Here is a 19,188-nt window from a genome sequence, read left to right as displayed (position 1 = left end):
TGAGATAAAAAATTTACAATTTGCACAGATTTTCTCACACTTTGTGCCCTTTCTTTTAATTTATTTGAGTGTCATTCAATAAGAAGACATCCCTAATTTTGATGAATTCCAATTCACCTATTTGTTCTTTATTTATGGATCAGTTTTCAGTATCATATATAAGAAATATTTGCCTAACTTAAGGGATATAAAGATTGTCCTCCTGTGTTACTTCTAGAATTTTAGCGTTTTACTTTTTACACTTAGGACTGTGATCCATTTTGAGTAAATTTTGGAATATGGTGTGATATATAAATCAAAATTCACTTTTTTTGCACATGAATATACAATTGTCTCTGCACCATTTGTTGAAAAGACTGTCCTTTCCTCACCTTTGCACCACTGTTGAAAATCAGTTGCTCAGAGATGTATCAATCTATTTCTAAGACCCTTCCTTTTGTCTCATTGTTGTGCTTTTTTTTTTTTTTAAATCTTGACAACAGTACTGTACTACCTCCATTTCTGTGGCTTCCTATTACATCTTCAAAGCAGGGAATGTTTGCTTTCCAATAGTGTTCTTCTCTTTCAATGATGTTTTTACTAGTCTAGGTTCCTTGAATTTATGTATGAATTTTTCAATCAGTTTTTCAACCTCATCAAAAATCCTACTAGAATCTTGATTTATGTTGAATCTATAGATCAAATTGTAGAGAATTGATTTCTTAACAGTGTTGGGTCTTTCGACCCACGAAAACAGTATATTTCTCCATTTATTTAGTTTTTTTTTTTTAATTTCAACTCAGCATTTTTTTGTATTTTTCAAAATAGATCTTTCACATCTTTTGCCAGATTTATTCCTAAGTAGTTATATTGTTATGCTATTGTACATGTCATTTTTAAAATTCTCCTTTCAGATTGGATTTTGCTACAAGGTATAGCATACAAATAGAATCGATTTTTGTATGCTGCAACTTTGCTAAACTACATATTATTTGTAGCAGCTTTTTTTTATAGATTCCATCAGATTTTCTACATAGATGACCCAATTATCTGTGAATAAACATCTCTTCTCTGATGGCACTGGATAGAAACAACAGTATGTTCTTGAAACAGAGGTGGTAAGGGCAGATATTCCTGAGATAGTCTTATGGGGAAAGCATTCAGCTTTCCAACACTAAGCATGGATGTTAGCTATAGTTTTATTTCAGATGCCATTTATCCAGTTGGAAAATTCTTTTCTAGTCTCCTTTTTCTGAGAATTTTTATCAAGAATTAATGTTAGGTTTTGTCATATGTTTTTTCTTTTTTAGATTGTTCAGATGGTAGGTTATGCTAAATGATTTGAGATATTAAATCAGCTTTATATTCCTGAGATATATGCGAATTGGCTGGGATGTATTTTCCTTTTTTTTTTTAAGTTGAGAAAACAATTTATTTTTTCTCACGTGTATTATCCTCTTTGTGTATTTTATTCATTTTTATAAAAATATCATTTATAATTTGTGCACTTGTGCTTTTAGTGCATATTGCCTATTTTCTTTTCTTATAGTATCTTTTTCTAGCTTTGGTATCAAGATAATGCTGACCTTATAGAATGAGTGTTATTGTTTTTATTTTTACATATGTTATAAGACCCATACAATTATTGCTTTTGTTTAAACAATCAATTATCTTTTGAGGTATAAAAATTATAAATATCAGTCATATATTTTTCCACAGTTATCATTTCCAGTGGTCTTAATTTCTTGTATAGCTCCACATTTTCATCTGGTATCATTTTCCTTTTGCTTGAAGGATATCTAACATTGTAGAGTATGTGTACTAGTAGTGAATTCTTTCAGTTTTTGTATATCTGAAAAAGTCTTTATTTTGCCTTTTTTATGACATATATATACATATATGTCATATATACATATTTATTTATTTATATTTATACTTTTTCCCCAGTTCTAGAATTGGACCCAAGGCCTTGTGCGTGCTAGGCAAGTGTTCCTCCACTGAGCCACATCCCTAGTCCCTACAAAATATATTTCTGAGTTCAGATTCTAAATCAAGGTTTTCGTTTTCTCTTTCAGTATCTTGAAGATTCCTTTCCACTATGTGCTCACTTGGCCTTATATTTAATGAGGAGTATCATATCTTCCTTTTCTTTGTTCCTCTACACATAATGGCCCCCGTACAAACACACACACACACACACACACACACACACACACACACACTGATTGTTTTGGGGGGTTTCTATTTATTGTGATTTGAGAAGTTTGATTAGCTAACTAGTTTATTTTATCTCACAAATACCTTAAACCACGTACCTGGTTGTGCTTCTTTCTTTCTGTTGGCTATGAAAATCTTAGATCCATTTAGTGACTCAGGAGGCTGAGGCAAGAGGATCACCATTTCAAAGCCAGCCAACTTAGTAAGACCCTAAGCAACTTAGTGAGAACCTGCCTCAAAATACAAAATAAAAAGGGGTGGGGATGTTTCTCAGTGGCTAAGCACCCCTGGGTTCAATTCCTGCTACAAAAAAAAAAAAAAAAAAAAAAAGGCTTAAGCACTGCCTGTGCTTCCCACCTGGGCCTTCATCAGGCTTCTTTTCTCTTCCCTGATATTTTTCAATGTTTTATCCTGTTAGGAGACATGTATATTTTTTCTTAATTTTATTTTTGTGGTTATAAAATAATATATTTTCTTCATATTAGGTCATATAATTCATATGTATATGAAGAAAATGTTAGTAATTCCTCTTGTACCCAACCCCATCTCTCAATTCTACCCTGAGTTAATAGTTATTAAGAGTTTGATGCTAAAACCTCCAGATTTGTCTGTACTCCTACAAACATATCTAGAAACAATAGTGTATTTATTTTATAAGACCCCCTTGAATTCTTTGTCAGAAAAGATAGGTTGTAAAAAAGTTAAACAAATGGAAAGGTTTAATGTAATAATTATGATTACCATGCAAAAGTCGTTGTAAATGTTTGATGTCTGTCTCATCTTTGAAGCTCCTTAGGAGGGCTGTCTCTGGAGCTTACCACTCAGAGCATGTAGGACACTCTAGTCCCTGTGTCATGTAGCCAGCAAACAAGAGAACATTTCAGTCTTGACTCTTTTGCAGATTATCAAAGACCTGCAGTTGCTGGGGTTGGTGGCGGCCCTGGTGATGGCTGATGTGATCCTTCTCCTGACATGGGTGCTGACTGATCCCATTCAGTGCCTCCAGATCCTCGGTGTCAGCATGACGGTGAGGGACCCAAACCCTGGGGATTCTAATTCCTGATCTGGGCTGGCCTCTGTGGTCACAGGGGTCATTCTCCCAGGATAATTCACTGTGTAGCCATAGTTGCCACAAGAAGAGAAAGGAAAGTGGGGCTGGGGCCGCCATGAGTGTCCTACCCTTTTCTGTAGGCCGCATTGCCACTTCCTCTGTGCCTCCTGCCCCTGATGGCTTCTCCTGGCATCTATGAGATGTCAGCACACTGGAATCTGCCTGGCAGTTATCTCTGCGTCCACATTGTCCATAATGAGAACTTTCAGCTATAGGGTAGTTGCCTTCCCCTAACTGTTGAGAGGAAGAGGTAGTTTTTGAGGTAGTCTTTGGAGGCTTCCCTGGTTCACATCCCATTTCTATCAAGTTCCCCAGCCATGTGACCTTGGGAAAGTTATTTAACCTCTCTCTTTTCTCCAGCCTCACAAGAGGCTAAGGAATACAGTGGAATCATGACACTGCAAGATCTAATGTAAGAATCCAACATTTGCAAGTAAAGGACCATGATGTGAAATGATCTGTAATCTCAACAAGGCCCATTTTAAGTAATTGTGGTAGCAGAGCATACAGTTGAATGGTAAGCCCTGCTGCCACCCAGCATCCAGTGTCCACCCAACTTTAACATCTTTCCCTCCAACTCATGGTCACTCTCATTTAGGTTCTAATGGAGTCACCTACATTTTTCCATTTACATACTGAGGGGGAGTTATGCGCTCTGGAGGAGTTCATTCTCCAGGATGTTCACAAAGATCTGCTGTGTGATGCTGGTAATTGTGGGTACCCTCAGTCCTTACCCTGTGTTCTTCCTAGGTGACAGGGAGAGATGTGTCCTGCTCTTTCACCAACACACACTTCTGTGCTTCACGGTACTCTGATGTCTGGATTGCTCTCGTTTTGGGATGCAAGGTTGGTAACTACATCTCATCAAGTCTGTCACCAACAAAATGGATATGAAGAGGGACTTATAGGAATTAATGAGGTCCATTAATGATGTCTATAGAGAGTCCTGAACTCAGAGAAGAACTCTGTTGGTGCAAACATCTCAAAGCCTTGAGCCTTTTATTTCTCTATGTTTTTCAGGGGGTAATTTTTCAACTCTTTGGACTCCCTCATTCGGTCCTCTCTGAATCATCTGGAATTTGCCCACTGTTTCTCTCATTTCATGGTCTGGTTTTTAAACTGATTTGACAAAACCCATTTTCTCCATAGCTCCCCTGCAAGAAAATTATGAGACATTCCATCCAGCTTAGTTCACTCTAAGTGCTCCTACTATGCGTCTGGTGTCTTTCTTCAGGACTTGTGTCTTGGTATCCCCTGCCTTTCACCCACCTGACCTTCTTGCTCTTGTTGGATGCAGGTCTGGCTCTAAGACAGCAACATCCACAGTGTCCTTTGAGGGTCTAGCTGCCTCAAAGTATCTCCCATACGCCCGGATCTCCCATCCTTAGACTCTTTTGTCTGTTAGATGGGCAAATGTTGGGTACTGTTTCCAGAGGGTACAGGAAACCTGTACAGGGCAGTAAAGACAGTTCTCAGAACAGATTAGACGGTTAGCTTCTTTTTAGTTTTGAGGGCAAAGGGCAGACCTGCTTCATTGAACTGGGCAGCCCTGTCTGAATGAGCCTGCCGTTGACTATCTGGACAAGGAGGCCTGGGTAGCTAATGGCTGGAGGGAGCGTTTTTGTACCAGTAGGTGGTTTTTAAAGGTGAACTTGACCCATTCTACCACTAGGAACAGGCCTCAGCATAGTGGACTGGGACAGTTGCTTTTTAATTATGTACATATGTTACTTTGATAGAAATATTTTATAAAAGAAGACTCCAGAAGGTGAACATCCAAAAAGTTTTCAATCATTCCTGGCCCATAGCAAGAGCTCAATAAATGTTAGATGATATTATTATTATTATTATTCCATTGTTCCCTGGACAGTTCTGAGAAACACAGGGCCTCTCCCACTTCCGCAAGCCCCTGAAACAGATTCTACCCTCTCCAGCAGGGAAACCCAGCACTTGCTCATAGCAAAACTATGTGACCCACCTTGACTTGTTTTCTCCATTGCCCTTTATATACTCAGATTTCCATTTCATTTCACGGTACTATTGTTCTGAGGAACAAAGAAAGAAAGGGGGAAAGAGTGTTGAGCATCAGGAAACCCACTGAGCCAGATCCCCAGAGGGCCAGTCAGTGAGGAGTCAATCCCTACATTAAGTTCCAGGACCCCCCATCTGAGCCTGTCAGCTATCCCTACTCCATCCTTATCAGTGAAGGCAAATGACTGAAAGGATCAGTTATGACAACCCAAATAGTAGTCATGGATGTATAGATACTTTATTCATGCCTAATTTCTTTTAGCAAGAATTTTAACCAAATTTAAATGTTTTATTAGAAATATATATATTTAACATTTCTTCCTTTTTTTTTTTTTTTTTTTTTTTTGATAACGGGGCTTGAACTCAGGGCCTCACACATGCAACACAAGTACTCTACCATTTTTTGTTTTGAGGTAGGGTCTTGTCAAATTCCCAAGGCTGTCTGGAATTTGCAATCCTCCTGCTTCAGCCTCCCCAGTAGCTGGGATTACTGGTGTGCTCCATTTTGCCTGGATATATTTGAATATTTCACAATCACAGAATTAATTTCATTCACCTCTAATAAGATGATTAATGATACCCAATGCTGACAAATATCACCTAACTGGTATCAGTTACCCAAAGCCAGGCCTCACCGGCCCCCTAACTTTTGTGTCCCCTAGTCATTGAAGAACTCAGGTGGCTATGTTTAGCCTTCAGCCCCATTTGGCATTAGAGTTCCAGAAGGCTTCTCTGCCATGCTGATCCCATCCCTCCTGGTATAGCCAGTGCTCAAGAAATATCATAAAGCTGTCCCTGCTGGTGGGGTTGATTATTTCAGTGTCCCTGGGAGTGTCCTGCAGATACCTAACTTTTCTATCATCCTTCTCCTTTTTAATCCCTATGTACCCAGCCCCATCTCACCCCCCATGGCATCCTCATGTCTGTGTTAAAAACAAGGACATCTTCAGCCCAAACACTGGGGTGCTCTGAAAGCCAGGCCCGTGACCTTTTCTATGTACCACTAACTTCCACCCTACACCTATTGTCGTACTACACATAGTCAGAGAGGCGAGCATATGTTGAATCTGTATGCAATGGATTTTGGATTAAAGCTTTGATCTCTGCATATATAAAGCTCCTTCTGGGAAAAGCAACACTTTAAGGCGCTATGAGTTATTTTGTCTTTAGTACAAGTGAGCACTCTGAAAGCAGGTTCCTGTTCAAGGAAAAAGGAAAAAATAGTTTTTTGTGGTGGGGACAGGGAATGTCACAGAGTAGCAAAAAGTGTAGAAGGAGCATCTATTGCCTGTGCCTGCCCCACAGTCTTGCCTAAGTCCCAGCTGGCCTTTGTTCTCTTCTTTTTCCACCCTTCATCTCCCATAAACCCCCACTGGCACAGAGCCACCGCTAGCCTATAGAGATCTTTTGTGTAAATTAGAAAATGCCATCTCTTCTAGGCAGATGCAGTCTTGCAGGTGCAGAGCTTGGCAAGCAGATGGTGTCTTTGGGAAAATTAAAAGAAGAAAAAAAGTCCCTCCCTCTGGGCAGTGCCCTGCTGTGGCACAGGACTTGAGAAGCAGACCACAGGTCGCTTTCAGCTTGCACGTGTCCCTTCAGCTTCATGCAGTACAAAAACCACACAATGGACGCAGCAGCCCTCCTAGTGCCCATCACCCTTCTGCAGGGCCCAACCCACCCACATGAGCCTGTCCTGTGCTTACCCCAGAAGGGTCCTGTCTGATGGCTGACTTTCTGGCCTCTGATAAACTAATTCTCAGTAAAAGAGAGGCAAATAACATTTATTAAGCACCTACTAAGTACAAAGGGATGGCACAGTTTTTCCTATGTGTTTTCTTAGCAAATCTTTATATCAACCCTTCGAGGTAGGTATTATTCACCCACTTTTATAGATGGGGACATTTATGGAGACATCCCAACCCTACTGCTCTTTAACATGTTATTCCACTTCTCTGTGCCTCTGGTTCCCCTCTTCTCTTCCAGGGGCTGTTCTTGCTGTATGGTGCCTACCTGGCTGGCCTGACAGACCATGTCAGCTCTCCTCCTGTGAATCAGTCCCTAACCATCATGGTTGGGGTCAACCTCCTGGTACTGGCTGCAGGACTGCTCTTTGTAGTCACCAGATACTTACACTCCTGGCCCAACCTGGTCTTTGGACTCACATCTGGAGGCATCTTTGTTTGCACAACCACAATCAACTGCTTCATCTTCATTCCTCAGGTATGCTCTAGAGCAGATTTTGCAAGGCCCTTTCTCTTAGTCGCTTAGAGTTTCCTCTGGGCATGACAGATTGTTCATTCTGCTTTCTACTGACACCTTTCCATGCCATTTGTTGGAGAGTCAAAAAGAAGGCAGGACCCAGAGGCTTGGGAGGTCGAGGCAGGAGGACTGAGAGTTCAAAGCCAGCCTCAGCAAAAGCAAGGCGCTAAGCAACTCAGTGAGACCCTGTCTCTAAACTAAATATAAAATAGGGCTGGGGATGTGGTTCAGTGGTCACATGCCCCTGAGTTTAATCCCTGGTACCAAAAAAAGAGTGGGGGGTGGGGGGCAACAGGGGCCCCCTCTCTCCTTCCTCACTAACCTGGGGGAGGACAGCTCTGCTTCTGGTCAGCTAGGAGGGCAGGCCAGAGAGACCCAAGCAGTGACAGTGTCTATTCCTTGGTGGCTGCCTGATTCCTGCTTTTACACCCCTCTCTAGTCTGATTCACTCATTCCTATTTTCCCCTTCATCTTGATAACATTAGTTTTTTTTGCTAGTTTGGGAGGGAGAAACAATTCTTCCTACTCAAGAGTGCAGATTCACAGGGAAAAATTAATTTGGAACTTTGTGATTTAAAATGCTTTTCCTTTTCTTTTTATTAGAGGAAAATCTAGAATGTTCCTCTTCTTTTTACAACAGGGATAAATAAAAATGTGTTTGATATTATGGGGATTAAGAAGCAGAATTATTCAGACAGCAAAGAGGAAGAAAGGGAGTCAGAGGACAGGAGAAGGCACTCAGAGGCTCAGAATGGAAAGTGAGGTGTGATTGTTCCCACAGTGCACTAGCAGCCCCACACCCACCTATCCAAGCTCAAAAACTCAGCACCAGGCACTTTGCTATTTCCCCCTAGTCCTTCTTTCCTCCCCCTGAGGCCTCCCTCACCCCACTCTTCCTTCAAGTCCCCATTCTGCAGCTTCCAGGTGACTGAACTACTTCCTCATGAGAGAGCTAACCCATCATTGCAGCGTTGGCTGATAGAAGGTTTCAGTGTATTTTTCTAAGAGAAGAGTATACTTTGGGGCATGATGACATGACACAAGCATGAGCCCATTACTCTTCTTCCTGCTTACAAATTCTTATTAAAATATTCAACTTAATCAACAAATATGGAAAAATCAACAGGAGCATTAGAATCGAAGGATGGGTGTTACGTCTGTGTCAGAAATTGGAGGATGTTTGCTGAATCTTCATGTTGTAAGAACTGGCTGGAAGAAGCCATTGAGGGCAGAGACTTATTGTCCGGAATGTAGCAGAAATGGGCTCTGAAAAGCAAAGACTGTTCCTCCCTGGAACACTGAGTAAAGTCAACAAAAAGGAGCCTTTTTGGAAGCCTTCTCTTAGGCCCTGTGGCCAACTTTATTGATTGGTAACCTCTTTGCCAACCCCTTTCTTCCTCACTTATCTCCACAACATAGGCTGAAAGAACTGAGTGTTTTCTAGGCTCCCTGACAGGTGGAGGTGTTTCTGTGACACTGTTGGAACACTAGAGTCTTTCTGGGAGAGTTCTGAGAAAGTTTTTACTTTCCTAAAAAATGAAAGAGAGAGAGAGAGAGAGAGAGAGAGAGAGAGAGAGAGAGAGAGAGAGAGAGAGAGAGAGAGAGAGAAAGGAAGAAAGAGGGAGAGAGAAAGAGAGAGAGAGAAATAGATAAGTAAGTATGGTTCACATACCCCTTTTATCTTCTTCCTGTTTTGAATGTGATACCTGAAGCAATGGCAGCTGCATTGTAAACATGAGGGAAAGACCAGGAAAATATTTTTATATTACTAGAAAAATATAGCTCTTCCCATGTAATACTAGAAATTCAAGGGGAAGGACCTATGAAGGAAACTTGCAGTTCACAATTCCTCTCCACCCCACCTCTCACCCCGACCCTTTTGCATCCTAAACCTTAGCCAAGCGACTTCAGCTTCCTCTGGTTGCATCCTCAGCACCTAGGACAGTAGTGACTCTAGGTACACTCCCTCTACAGTGAACACAACAAAGCAGGATGACACACAGCTGACGTCTGACTTCCAGGTTTTAACTAAGCAGCGAGCACTTGTTGTGTTGGGGTGGGAGTGAAGATGGAATTATGGGGTACAGGAACTGTGTGGATGGAAGGCCTTGGCCTTTCTCTTCTGTCTCCCTCCCTGGTTTCCTCCTAGCTTGAGCTTCTTTTCTCTTTATCTCTCTTCTGTTTTCTCTCCCACATTCTTTCTCCTCTTGAGCTGACCATAATGTGAGACTAAAAATATATATTTTACAGTCTATTGTATTTGAAGCCTAGGAGATACATTCTTTTCAAAATTTCTTTTTCGAAATGTAAAAACGACTGTCCCTAAACTGATTTCCCCATCTGACCCTTTGGTAGAAAAAACGATTCTCCCTGTGAGACGTGCACTGTGTATCCCCAGGACAGTAGGACTGCTGAGTAAACTGGGGAAATTGCGTGAGAGGGGCTCCACCGCCGGCGGGGTGGCGGTTCGCAGTGAGGTGCGACCTCCTGGCCGCCAGCTTCCAGGCCCCTCTGCGATGGGGTGGGGTTTGTGATAGTGAAGGCACAGATGCCCCCGGAGGCCTCTAGGCGGCGCTGGAGAGCCAGTGAAGTGGATGACAAGGAGGCAAGGGGACCAAACAGCCTTCTACAAGGGCACTCAGGAAATGCCTAAGTGTTTGTGCCAAGCCCTGAGGTCATCACCAGCGATCAGGCAGACTTTGCTTTTGTGACCCGAACGTGAACCATCCTCCCACCCTTCATTCCCTGTGAGAGGCAGGCGGGTCCTGAGACAGAACACTGTTTCTCCCCTGGCCCCCACAGTGTTTCACCTGCGCCTCCAAGAGCATACAAGGACTTTCTACTCTGCCTTATAGTTCTGTCTGTGTCCCAGCACTCCTTCTAGACTGGAGAGCTTCTTAAAGAAAAGCTTCTTTCATTTATTCATGTATCCATCCAGCCATTTCTTAGTTGCTGGGAACATGCGTGAAATGCATGCCCCACCTCCTAAGGCTAGTGGGGAACAGGCATGAAAGGAATTAAAATCTTGAGGAAAACTTTACACAGGCTTGAGGAAGAGGAACTCAGTGGCGCCTTCTTAGCAAAGGAGGTGTTTGCAGCCTTGAAGGAACAGTAAGAGTTCTCTGAGCAGATGAGGGAAGAACAGTGGGTGGGTTCCTTTTAGATGGAATAACACTGACCAAAGGCAGAGAGGTGTGAGACAGAGTATGTTAGGTAGGTATGTTTAGAATACCTAAGTCTGTTGTTTTTGCAGCACAAGTGGAAACAACAGGAGAGTGGCAGGAAGTGAGAGAGGTGCATTTGGTGAGCTTCTGAAAGCCCCAGGAGTAACCTGTTAGAGACTAGACATTTAATGCCCTGGTAGTAGTTTCCTGTTGAGGCTGTAACAAATTACCACAGGCTTAGTGGCTTAAAACAACACAAATGTATTATCTTACAGTTCTGGAGGTTAGAAATCTGAAGTGGGTCTTATTTGGCTAAAAGCAAGGTGTCAGTAGGTCTCATTTCTTCTGGAGTCTCTTAGGGATGATCTGTTTCCCTGTCTTTTCCAGCTTCTGAGGGCCACCTACATTCTTTGTCTCCTGTCCCTTCTTCTACTTCCTAAGCCAGCAGTATTGTATCTTCAGATCTCTCTCTCTCTCTCTCTCTCTCTCTCTCTCTCTCTCTCTCTCTCTCTCTCTCTGCCCACCCAATCCCGTTTCCATTTCCTTCTCTAACTCAGATCCTCCTGCCTCCCTCTTAAAAGGACTCTGTGGTTACACTGGACTGACCTGGATAATCCAGGATAATCTGTCTATGCAGGATAATCCTTAATCACATTTACAAAGTTCATTTTGCCATGTAAGGCAACATATGCACAGGTTCCATGGATTCAGAGGCAAATGAGCATCTTTGAGGGGCCATTACTCAGCCTCCCACACCCACATAGCCTGGAGGCTGAGAAAACAAGAATATGCCTGTCCTGAAGGAAGCACTTTACAACCTGAGAATTATTTATAGCTAGAATCAAGAAACCCTGAAGGGTCAAGTTTTAAGTGCAGGACCTTCACAAATGAGGAATTAAGCAGGGATGCACCCGGCCACTTAAGGAGAGACCAACCCAAAGCCCAGAAGTGCCCTTAAACCCATATTTAGCAGTTCTCTGGCAGCTCTGCAGAGAGGGATCAGACTCAGAGTGCTGGGGGCAAAGAGGGAAAGGCTGTACTGCTAAGGAAAGGGAGATGCTGAGAGGGACAGACATCCTGTGGCACTGCCGGGACATTGTTTAGAGACTAACTTTAGGAGGTCTGCTCCATCCACATAAGACCAAAGAGGGGCATTGGTTCCAGTAGCTCCTGAGTCCAGCAGTGAACCACCACTTGGCTCTGAATGAGGGGACCTTTTGGGAAGGGCAACTGAGAGGGAGGTTCCTGGCCTGACCTGATACCATGACTCCTGATACCATGAAGACATGTGCTGAGTCAACACAGGATCCAAGAAGACTTGGGTGAGCAAGTGGTACTGAAATTAAGAGTGAAATCTAGGATTCCATCTGAGATTTATGGAATTTGGGTTATACTCCATACTCAGAGTTTAATAAATGTTGGTGAGTGACCAAGGAGATCCAAGATTTCCTTTGAGGCTCTCCATAGACACTTCAGCAGCATTCCTCAAACTAATATGCCAGAGTCCTCAGTGTCCATCACTAGGACACTTGGTTTTGGGGGTTCCTGAAGGAAAGAGAAAAGCCCCCACTACTGTGCCCGTCAGTCCACATCATGGGCACTCACATGTAGGCATGTGTCCCAGAGGCTCCGGAGCAGACCCGTTTGTGAATTTTCCATGTCAGCTCCATCCCTATTAAAGGGAACCAGCCCATGCCTCTACAGATTGTTCCTCGGGGCCAGTTTCTGCTGAAGAACTTCCCCTAGAACCCCACAGCTAACAGTCTGTTTCTAAATCAGTTGAGGGAGCATACGCAGTGTGGCATAGTGCCCAAGTTACAACTATGGGTCTGCCACTAGCTTCCTGTGTGAGCTTAGACAAGCACAATCCTACTGGAATCTTTCCTCATTTGTCAAGGGAAAAATACAACCATGTGTCAGACCTGATGTCCATCATTTTTGTTGACATCTGTGGTTTCCTATCTATTGGAGCCTTGCTCATTGATTAGGATTAGAAGACCACTAACAAGAACTGAGTTCTCAGCAGCAGGGAGCACATCATTACTCAGCAAATAAAAACTAATGAACAGCAGCTATACACAACTAGAAATAGTTTCATTTGAAACATACACTGTTTAGAAGGTTTAACCTCCTAAACTCTGGCTTTAGAATATGGCTCTAGAAGTATACTTCAGCTATGATTTTCTTTGTTCAGTTTGGCAATCAGTAGAGAGCACAAGTTATTCATTACTTGTCATCTTCTTCCTTGGGCATTTTTAAACTATATAGTTTCAACATTCTTTATGCTTTCTGTCACTCCTGTCTATCCTCCAGAGCAAAGTACATTTTGAGGAGAGAATGGTCTGTGCATATGTGTACATGTGACAGTGTTTATGAGAAAAAATGAGGAAATGTATTTCTGGGTGTGTAATTAAATAAATAGCATGTGTTCTTTTTTCTAACAGCTGAAGCAATGGAAGGCATTTGAAGGGGAAAACCAAACAATCAGACACATGGCCAAATATTTCAGCACTCCCAGCAAAAGCTTGCATACCCAGTTTGATGATGAACAGACCTGCCACCTGAGAGGAGAGAAGAGCTCCATGGAGAGGCTCCTCACAGAAGTAAGCTAGCCCTGCCTGGCAGACTCCCTGTAAAGCACTCCAGTCATGCACCGGTGGGCCCTGCATGCTTTCATGGCCAACCTCCCCCCACTTTCTCAAACAGCAAGCAAAACCTCTACATTTCCCAGTGACTTCACAGACAACGAATAGGTGTATATTTAGTCATTTTTATGTTTCAGGCATTGTACTCAGTGCTGAAGAACAAAACAAACACAGTTCCTACCTTCATGGAGCTCACAGTCTAGTGGAGGAAATGGATATTGATTAAATGAACAAGTAATCATAAATTGTGATAAGAATTATGAAGGGAAAATCAGGGTGGTATACAATAATCAGGGTAGTATAGAATAATGGGTGGTAGGGACAAAGGGACCTAATTTAGAGCAGTCAGAAAAGGCTCACTGAAAGTGAACTGAAGTACAAATTGATCCGGCAAAGAGTACAGGGTAAAGCATTCTGAGCAGAGGGAACAGCACTGTAAAGGCCCCAAGTTATAGTGGACCTCAGCATCTGTGTGATACATTCTTTCTTTACCTAGAATAGTACATCACAGCCAAGATCCCACAGGGCCCTTACTGGCTCCTCTAATCATCCTGTAAGCCTAGGAAGTCCAGCCCTGTCTTCACATATGAAAGGGCACTGAAACAAAGGCCTCTGAATGTCACTACAGCACCAAGGGGGGTCAGACAGCCCCAGCCCTTCTTTCTTCTGTTCTTGAGACAGAGTTGGCCCCTCTCCCAGACAAGTACAGCGTGGGCTTGAGTCAAGCACGTGGAAGAGCTTGAGGGCTGCATTCCTCAGGAAGAAGGCACAGGGCCCAAGGGATTAGTCAGTATTTTGACACTAACTAAATTACATTCCATGTTTTTTTCAATACTGAGTATACCTGGGTAGGTGCCACTTGGCAAAATGTACTTTTTCTAATAGGACTGCCCCTTGTTATTAACAGTTCTGGAGAGAATGGTGTGGTGGGAACCTAAGAAGCTCCAGAGGAGGGCAGACCTGCCCCTTTAGTCTCCCACACCATAGCCTCAGCCCTGGACCTTTTCTGCCCACCACAGTAACACTTCCCCATTTACCTACTGTTTATTAAACATTCAGGACATTATTTCAAAGCCAGACTTCCCCCACCTGGAAAGGGAGTAACATTGCCTTTGAAGCTCTGTGAAGTCTTCACAGAAGCATTTTTCTCCTCCAACTAAACAGACATTCAGAAACTTGGCTAGAACAACCTTGGGCCCCATGGCAGTCGAGAGAGGGTCTCACGTTGGCATCCCCAGTGCTAGCTCTGCATGATGAATAGGTGCAGATAATCTCTGGTAGAACAATGTGCATGCAAACACTGACTCCAGCCTCCCAGTTGGCAGTTTTCTTCTTATGCAGCCCCCTATGCAACCCTGGTGCCTTTCTCGTACTTTCCCATGATCTGGGTGATCCATCTTCTCATTCTCGCCCCTCTTGTTCTGATGGTCAGGAGTCCCCTGGAAGCTGTCAGGGTCAGCATCTGTCACTGACCACCCAGTCTGTGTGAAGGCAGCAGAGAGAACCTCCCCTTCATACTCTGCCACACAGGAAACTTGCCTAACCCTTTTCTTCCTAGACCCAGAGATATGAGAGGTTGGCTCTGTTGCGTCTTATGGCCTGCACCCTATGTGAAAACACCTGTTGGCTGTTTGCTCCCTCAGTGCACCAAAAGTAATAATTAATAAACTCATTTAAAAACAGCCGTCACTGTAGGTCATATTTTGGCATCATGATGGGTTCTAATTAGTATGCAGCCATGCTGAAGAAAGAGTCCCATTTCCTTTTCTGGAAGAAGGGAAATATACTGTTTATGCTGATGTTTCTAAATTTGTCACCAGCCAGCTTCAGATGTTTGCTTTACTGGGAGGAGAGTATTCTTCCCAACCCAAGGTTTAAAGTATTTTTCTGTACTTGAAGAAGTCTTTGCACAAGGCACAAAAAGGCAGCACTTAGCTTTCACCAGTTGGAGTGACTATCATCTGCTGATGACTTTTTCTTGACTCCATGGGGCAGTGAAGGCCTCCTGAAGCCACCAGAACAATGCACAGGGTGAGCTTCGGGAAGAGGGGTTGGTGGAGGAAGGAGGGGATTGGGGTCCCCTGCAGCCATCCCAACTTCCCTCTCTTAGATCCTCAGAGAGATCTGGCACATCCCAGACATCAGGAAGATCCTGAATATTCCCCTGTTACTCATTTGCTCTGCCCCTGCTGAGCCTTGAGTCATCCACACTCATCCAGCTACGCCCAGAGCTCCCCATGCCGCAGTAGGGAGAGAGAACTGTTAGGCAGGTGCTCAGCTGCAGCCCCTTCCGCCTGATTCACCAGTCACTCACTGGTCTTGGCCTCTCTCCTGATGGTAACAAAGTGAACTAAATCATAGGAAACTGGGAGTACCAAAACTGTCAGGAAAACCTCATTCCTGCTTGTACATGGGGAGTGATGGGTCTGCCTGGGGAGTTGCTGCTAGATTATTTGTCTATTTTACTTAAGTCACTACCCCTGGAAAGATAATTTCTAAACAACACTTCCCTGTAAATTTGAGAAGTGGCCCCAGGTTGGGTCCATGAGAAATCATACTAGTTATCCTAAAAAAAAGGGAATATCCTTTATTTCTAGCGCCTGATAAATGGATGTCCAAATGCTCAGCCTTAGCCTCTACAGAGGACAGCAACAAAGAGGCAGCATTTTGGTCCTCAGAGAAACCCTTCCTAGAATACAACGCTTCCATTACTGCCTTCCTGAAACCCTTGACCCTGTATCATCTGCCCTAAGACCATCTGTTAAGATCTCATCCATACTTCTCTGCCTTGGAGCATCAGAATTTTCCAAAGATGGAAAGACAATCCACTGTTGCACCACAGGCAGATGTCCAGAGTGCATTCACACCCAGTACACCCACTGCTAATCCTCCTCCTACTTCCTGCCCCACAAATTTGGAGACAGAATGGGAACACCTTTGCAGCTGTCATCTGCCATCACTCCTGGGCACAGCCTGTTTATCCATTAACATTCATGCAACAGGCAGGCAGCTCAGTTGCAGAACTTCCCCAGCTTCATTCATCTTCTGAGCACCATTCTATAGTTACTGAATCAAGCTACTAAGGACTTAGGCCTCCTAATTCCTTTTTGTTTATTTGTTTATTTATTTAAAACTTCTGCAATGATTGTGATGCACATACTCCTTTAGGAGATATTGATGACATTGCCATCAGGTAGCTTTAGCCTCTCACCTGCAGAGGTCCAGCCTGGGGATGTGGTGACGACACAAACCCAAGATTCTTCTCATGAGCCTCTCCTGGATCCAATCAGATTTGGCTCAGGAATCTCCTCTTTTCTCCCTGTTCTTCCCATTTTCCAAGCTGCTTAGCAAGAGGCAAACTACCTATTTCCCCATTTGTACATCCCCTGGAGAGGTATTTCAGATTCATCTGTCATTTACAAAATTCTGAGAAATCCAGAGTAAAACCATCCCAAACCCCATTCAGACCAGTGTCGTGCTGAGTAAACTGAGCCTCTTGATTCTGGGGAAGGTGAGAGGATCCTGCCGCAGCCAGCAATAGAAAGACGGGGTCGCCTCTCTCCTCACAGTGCCACAGCCTGGAGGATGGGAGAGCAGGTGAAGATCATAGCAACAATAAATCACAGCGGCCTTAATTGAGTTACTGTGCTAACTCAAATTTGTGCACTTTGCTCAAATCTCGATTCACTTCTCCTGATGGAGGTACTTTCTTAGACCCAGTACATTGGAAGAAGGGATTTAAACCAAGGTCTTCTGCTGCCACACTTTCTGCACTATAAGAGGCCGTGTAGAATCCTCGGTATCATCTTTGGTTGATGGTTTGCTTTTATTTTACAGAAAAATGCTGTGATTGAAAGCCTGCAGGAACAAGTAAACAATGCCAAAGAGAAGCTGGTGAGGCTGATGTCTGCTGAGTGCACCTATGACTCCCCAGAGTGGGCTGTCCCACCCACCTCTTTCCAGGGCAAGGATGTCCCAGCTACAGTCTCTGCCAATGATCTCACAGCTCAGGGACCTTCAGAATATCCCTCTCCTTCTCAGAATGATGTGGACACAGCTGCCCAGGACTTCCAGTGTACTTCAGTGCCCTCCCCACACACGCAGAGCCTTGGGGCATCTGGGAGGGACACCAGCCCCTCCCCAGGCCAAAAGGAAAAGATGCCTGACTTGAAAGACTTTTCTGATCGTCTAGACTTGGGTTGTAGCCAGAAGCCACAGGCTGAGCAAAGACAAAGTCCAGAAAGAAGAGACCAGGGATCTGAGGCCCCCAGCCAGAGTCTTGTACTAAGTGGAGGGGCCTCTGATCTCCAGAGACAAAGGCAGAGCTCAGAGACTTCCCCAGAGAGACTACCTAGGGTCAGTTCAGCAGTCAGGGAAAAGCTTCAGGAAGTCTTACAAGAACTGGACCTGGGCCCTGAGGCTCCCCTCTCTGCTTCCCCATCTCGTCCTCTGCAGATCTGGAAAAGCAGTGCTGCCCGCAGCCCCCAGAAGATGCCCCTTTCCAGGGAGCTGGGCTTCAGCCCATATGTGGTGAGGAGGAGGTGGGCAGCTCAGCGGGCCCGCTCACACTTTTCTGGCTCTGTACCCTCCTATGTGTGGCAACAGGCAGATAAGACTGATTCTGGGGCACACAGTGGGCTGAATGTGCAGAGTGGGGACAACCCCCGGCTGTACCTCCAAACTGCTGATTCTAAGTTACTAAGGCTTTCTTCCAGGAATCCTTCACTACTTCCAGATCCTCAAGTTAGACCAGGTCCCCTGGAGGGCAGCAAAGGCCAGACAGAGCTCCAGGGGGCTGAAGAGAGCCATGCAGCCTTTCCTCACCAGCCTTCCGCCTCTGCCCAAGCACAGAGTCCCACTGCCTCACGCCTACCCCACTCACCAGACCTGCCTGAACAGCAGCAGCTTTGGCCCCCAGGCGTCCCTGGCTGTCCCTTCCTGTCTTCTCAGTGCAACTACCTTGACACTGAGTCCAGCAGCTCAGATGAGTTCTTCTGCCGCTGCCACCGACCCTACTGTGAGATCTGCTTCCAGAGCTCCTCTGATTCCAGTGACAGTGGTACCTCAGACTCTGACCCTGAACCTTCTGGGGGGTTGGCCTCCTGGGAAAAGCTGTGGGCCCGCTCCAAGCCCATTGTGAACTTCAAAGATGACTTGAAACCCACACTGGTATAAAAATCAGCAGGGGTTAGTCTGGATATAAAGGTCAGTCCAGCTGGGGCCTATAGAAGGAAAGCCAGACCAGTGCCCCGCATCTGACCAGCTCTGACTGTGTTTCAGCTGTGCTCTCTGTTACTTTAAGAACTTCTTGATCATAAAAAGAGAGATATTACCTGTCTTGCTACTACCTCACAGCATTACTGTCAAAGACTCCAGTTGAGTGACTATAGAAGATAACAACTCCTTGAATAAAATTTTTAGTGCTAAAGGAGCACATGGAGTTTTCTGTCCATGTCAGCCTGCATTCTATGGAACTCTTAATGTACCAGATAGATGATTGGATGGACAGGAAAATGGAGAGGTTTCTGCAGAACCTAAGCTGTGGACTGTGACTCATCAACTGACCTTTTGGTGGACAGACCTTCCAGGAGAATAAGTCGCCTATGCTGGGCATCCCAGCTACTTGGGAAGCTGAGACAGGAGGATTGCAAGTTTAAGGTCACCCTGGGCAATTTAGTGAAGCCTTCAGCAACTCAATACAACCCTGTTTCAAAATAAAAATAAAAAGGGCTAGGGATATGGCTCAGTAGTAGAGCATCCCTGGGTTCAATCCCCAGTATCA

The 19,188-nt window shown here is 44.3% G+C and overlaps 1 protein-coding gene across 2 annotated transcripts in view; it reads left to right on the top strand.

Moving 5' to 3' along the window:
* GPR156 (G protein-coupled receptor 156) overlaps window positions 1–18,642 on the top strand; it is a 90,952-nt gene extending 72,310 nt beyond the window's left edge. For both annotated transcript variants that reach the window (XM_079155297.1, XM_079155298.1), the window contains 5 exons: window positions 3,098–3,223; window positions 4,058–4,153; window positions 7,322–7,558; window positions 13,206–13,364; window positions 17,244–18,642. In XM_079155297.1, coding sequence (XP_079011423.1) covers window positions 3,098–3,223; window positions 4,058–4,153; window positions 7,322–7,558; window positions 13,206–13,364; window positions 17,244–18,581 — 1,956 coding nt within the window. In that variant the 3' untranslated portion in view covers window positions 18,582–18,642. The remainder of the gene's footprint in view (window positions 1–3,097; window positions 3,224–4,057; window positions 4,154–7,321; window positions 7,559–13,205; window positions 13,365–17,243) is intronic.
* The last annotated feature ends 546 nt before the right edge of the window (window positions 18,643–19,188 follow it).

Source organism: Sciurus vulgaris, assembly GCF_902686455.1.
Source record: "Sciurus vulgaris genome assembly, chromosome: 10".
Taxonomy (NCBI): Eukaryota; Metazoa; Chordata; class Mammalia; order Rodentia; family Sciuridae; genus Sciurus; species Sciurus vulgaris.
The sequence above is the reverse complement of the archived record's forward strand: the minus strand, read 5'-3'. Positions and strand labels throughout refer to the sequence as shown.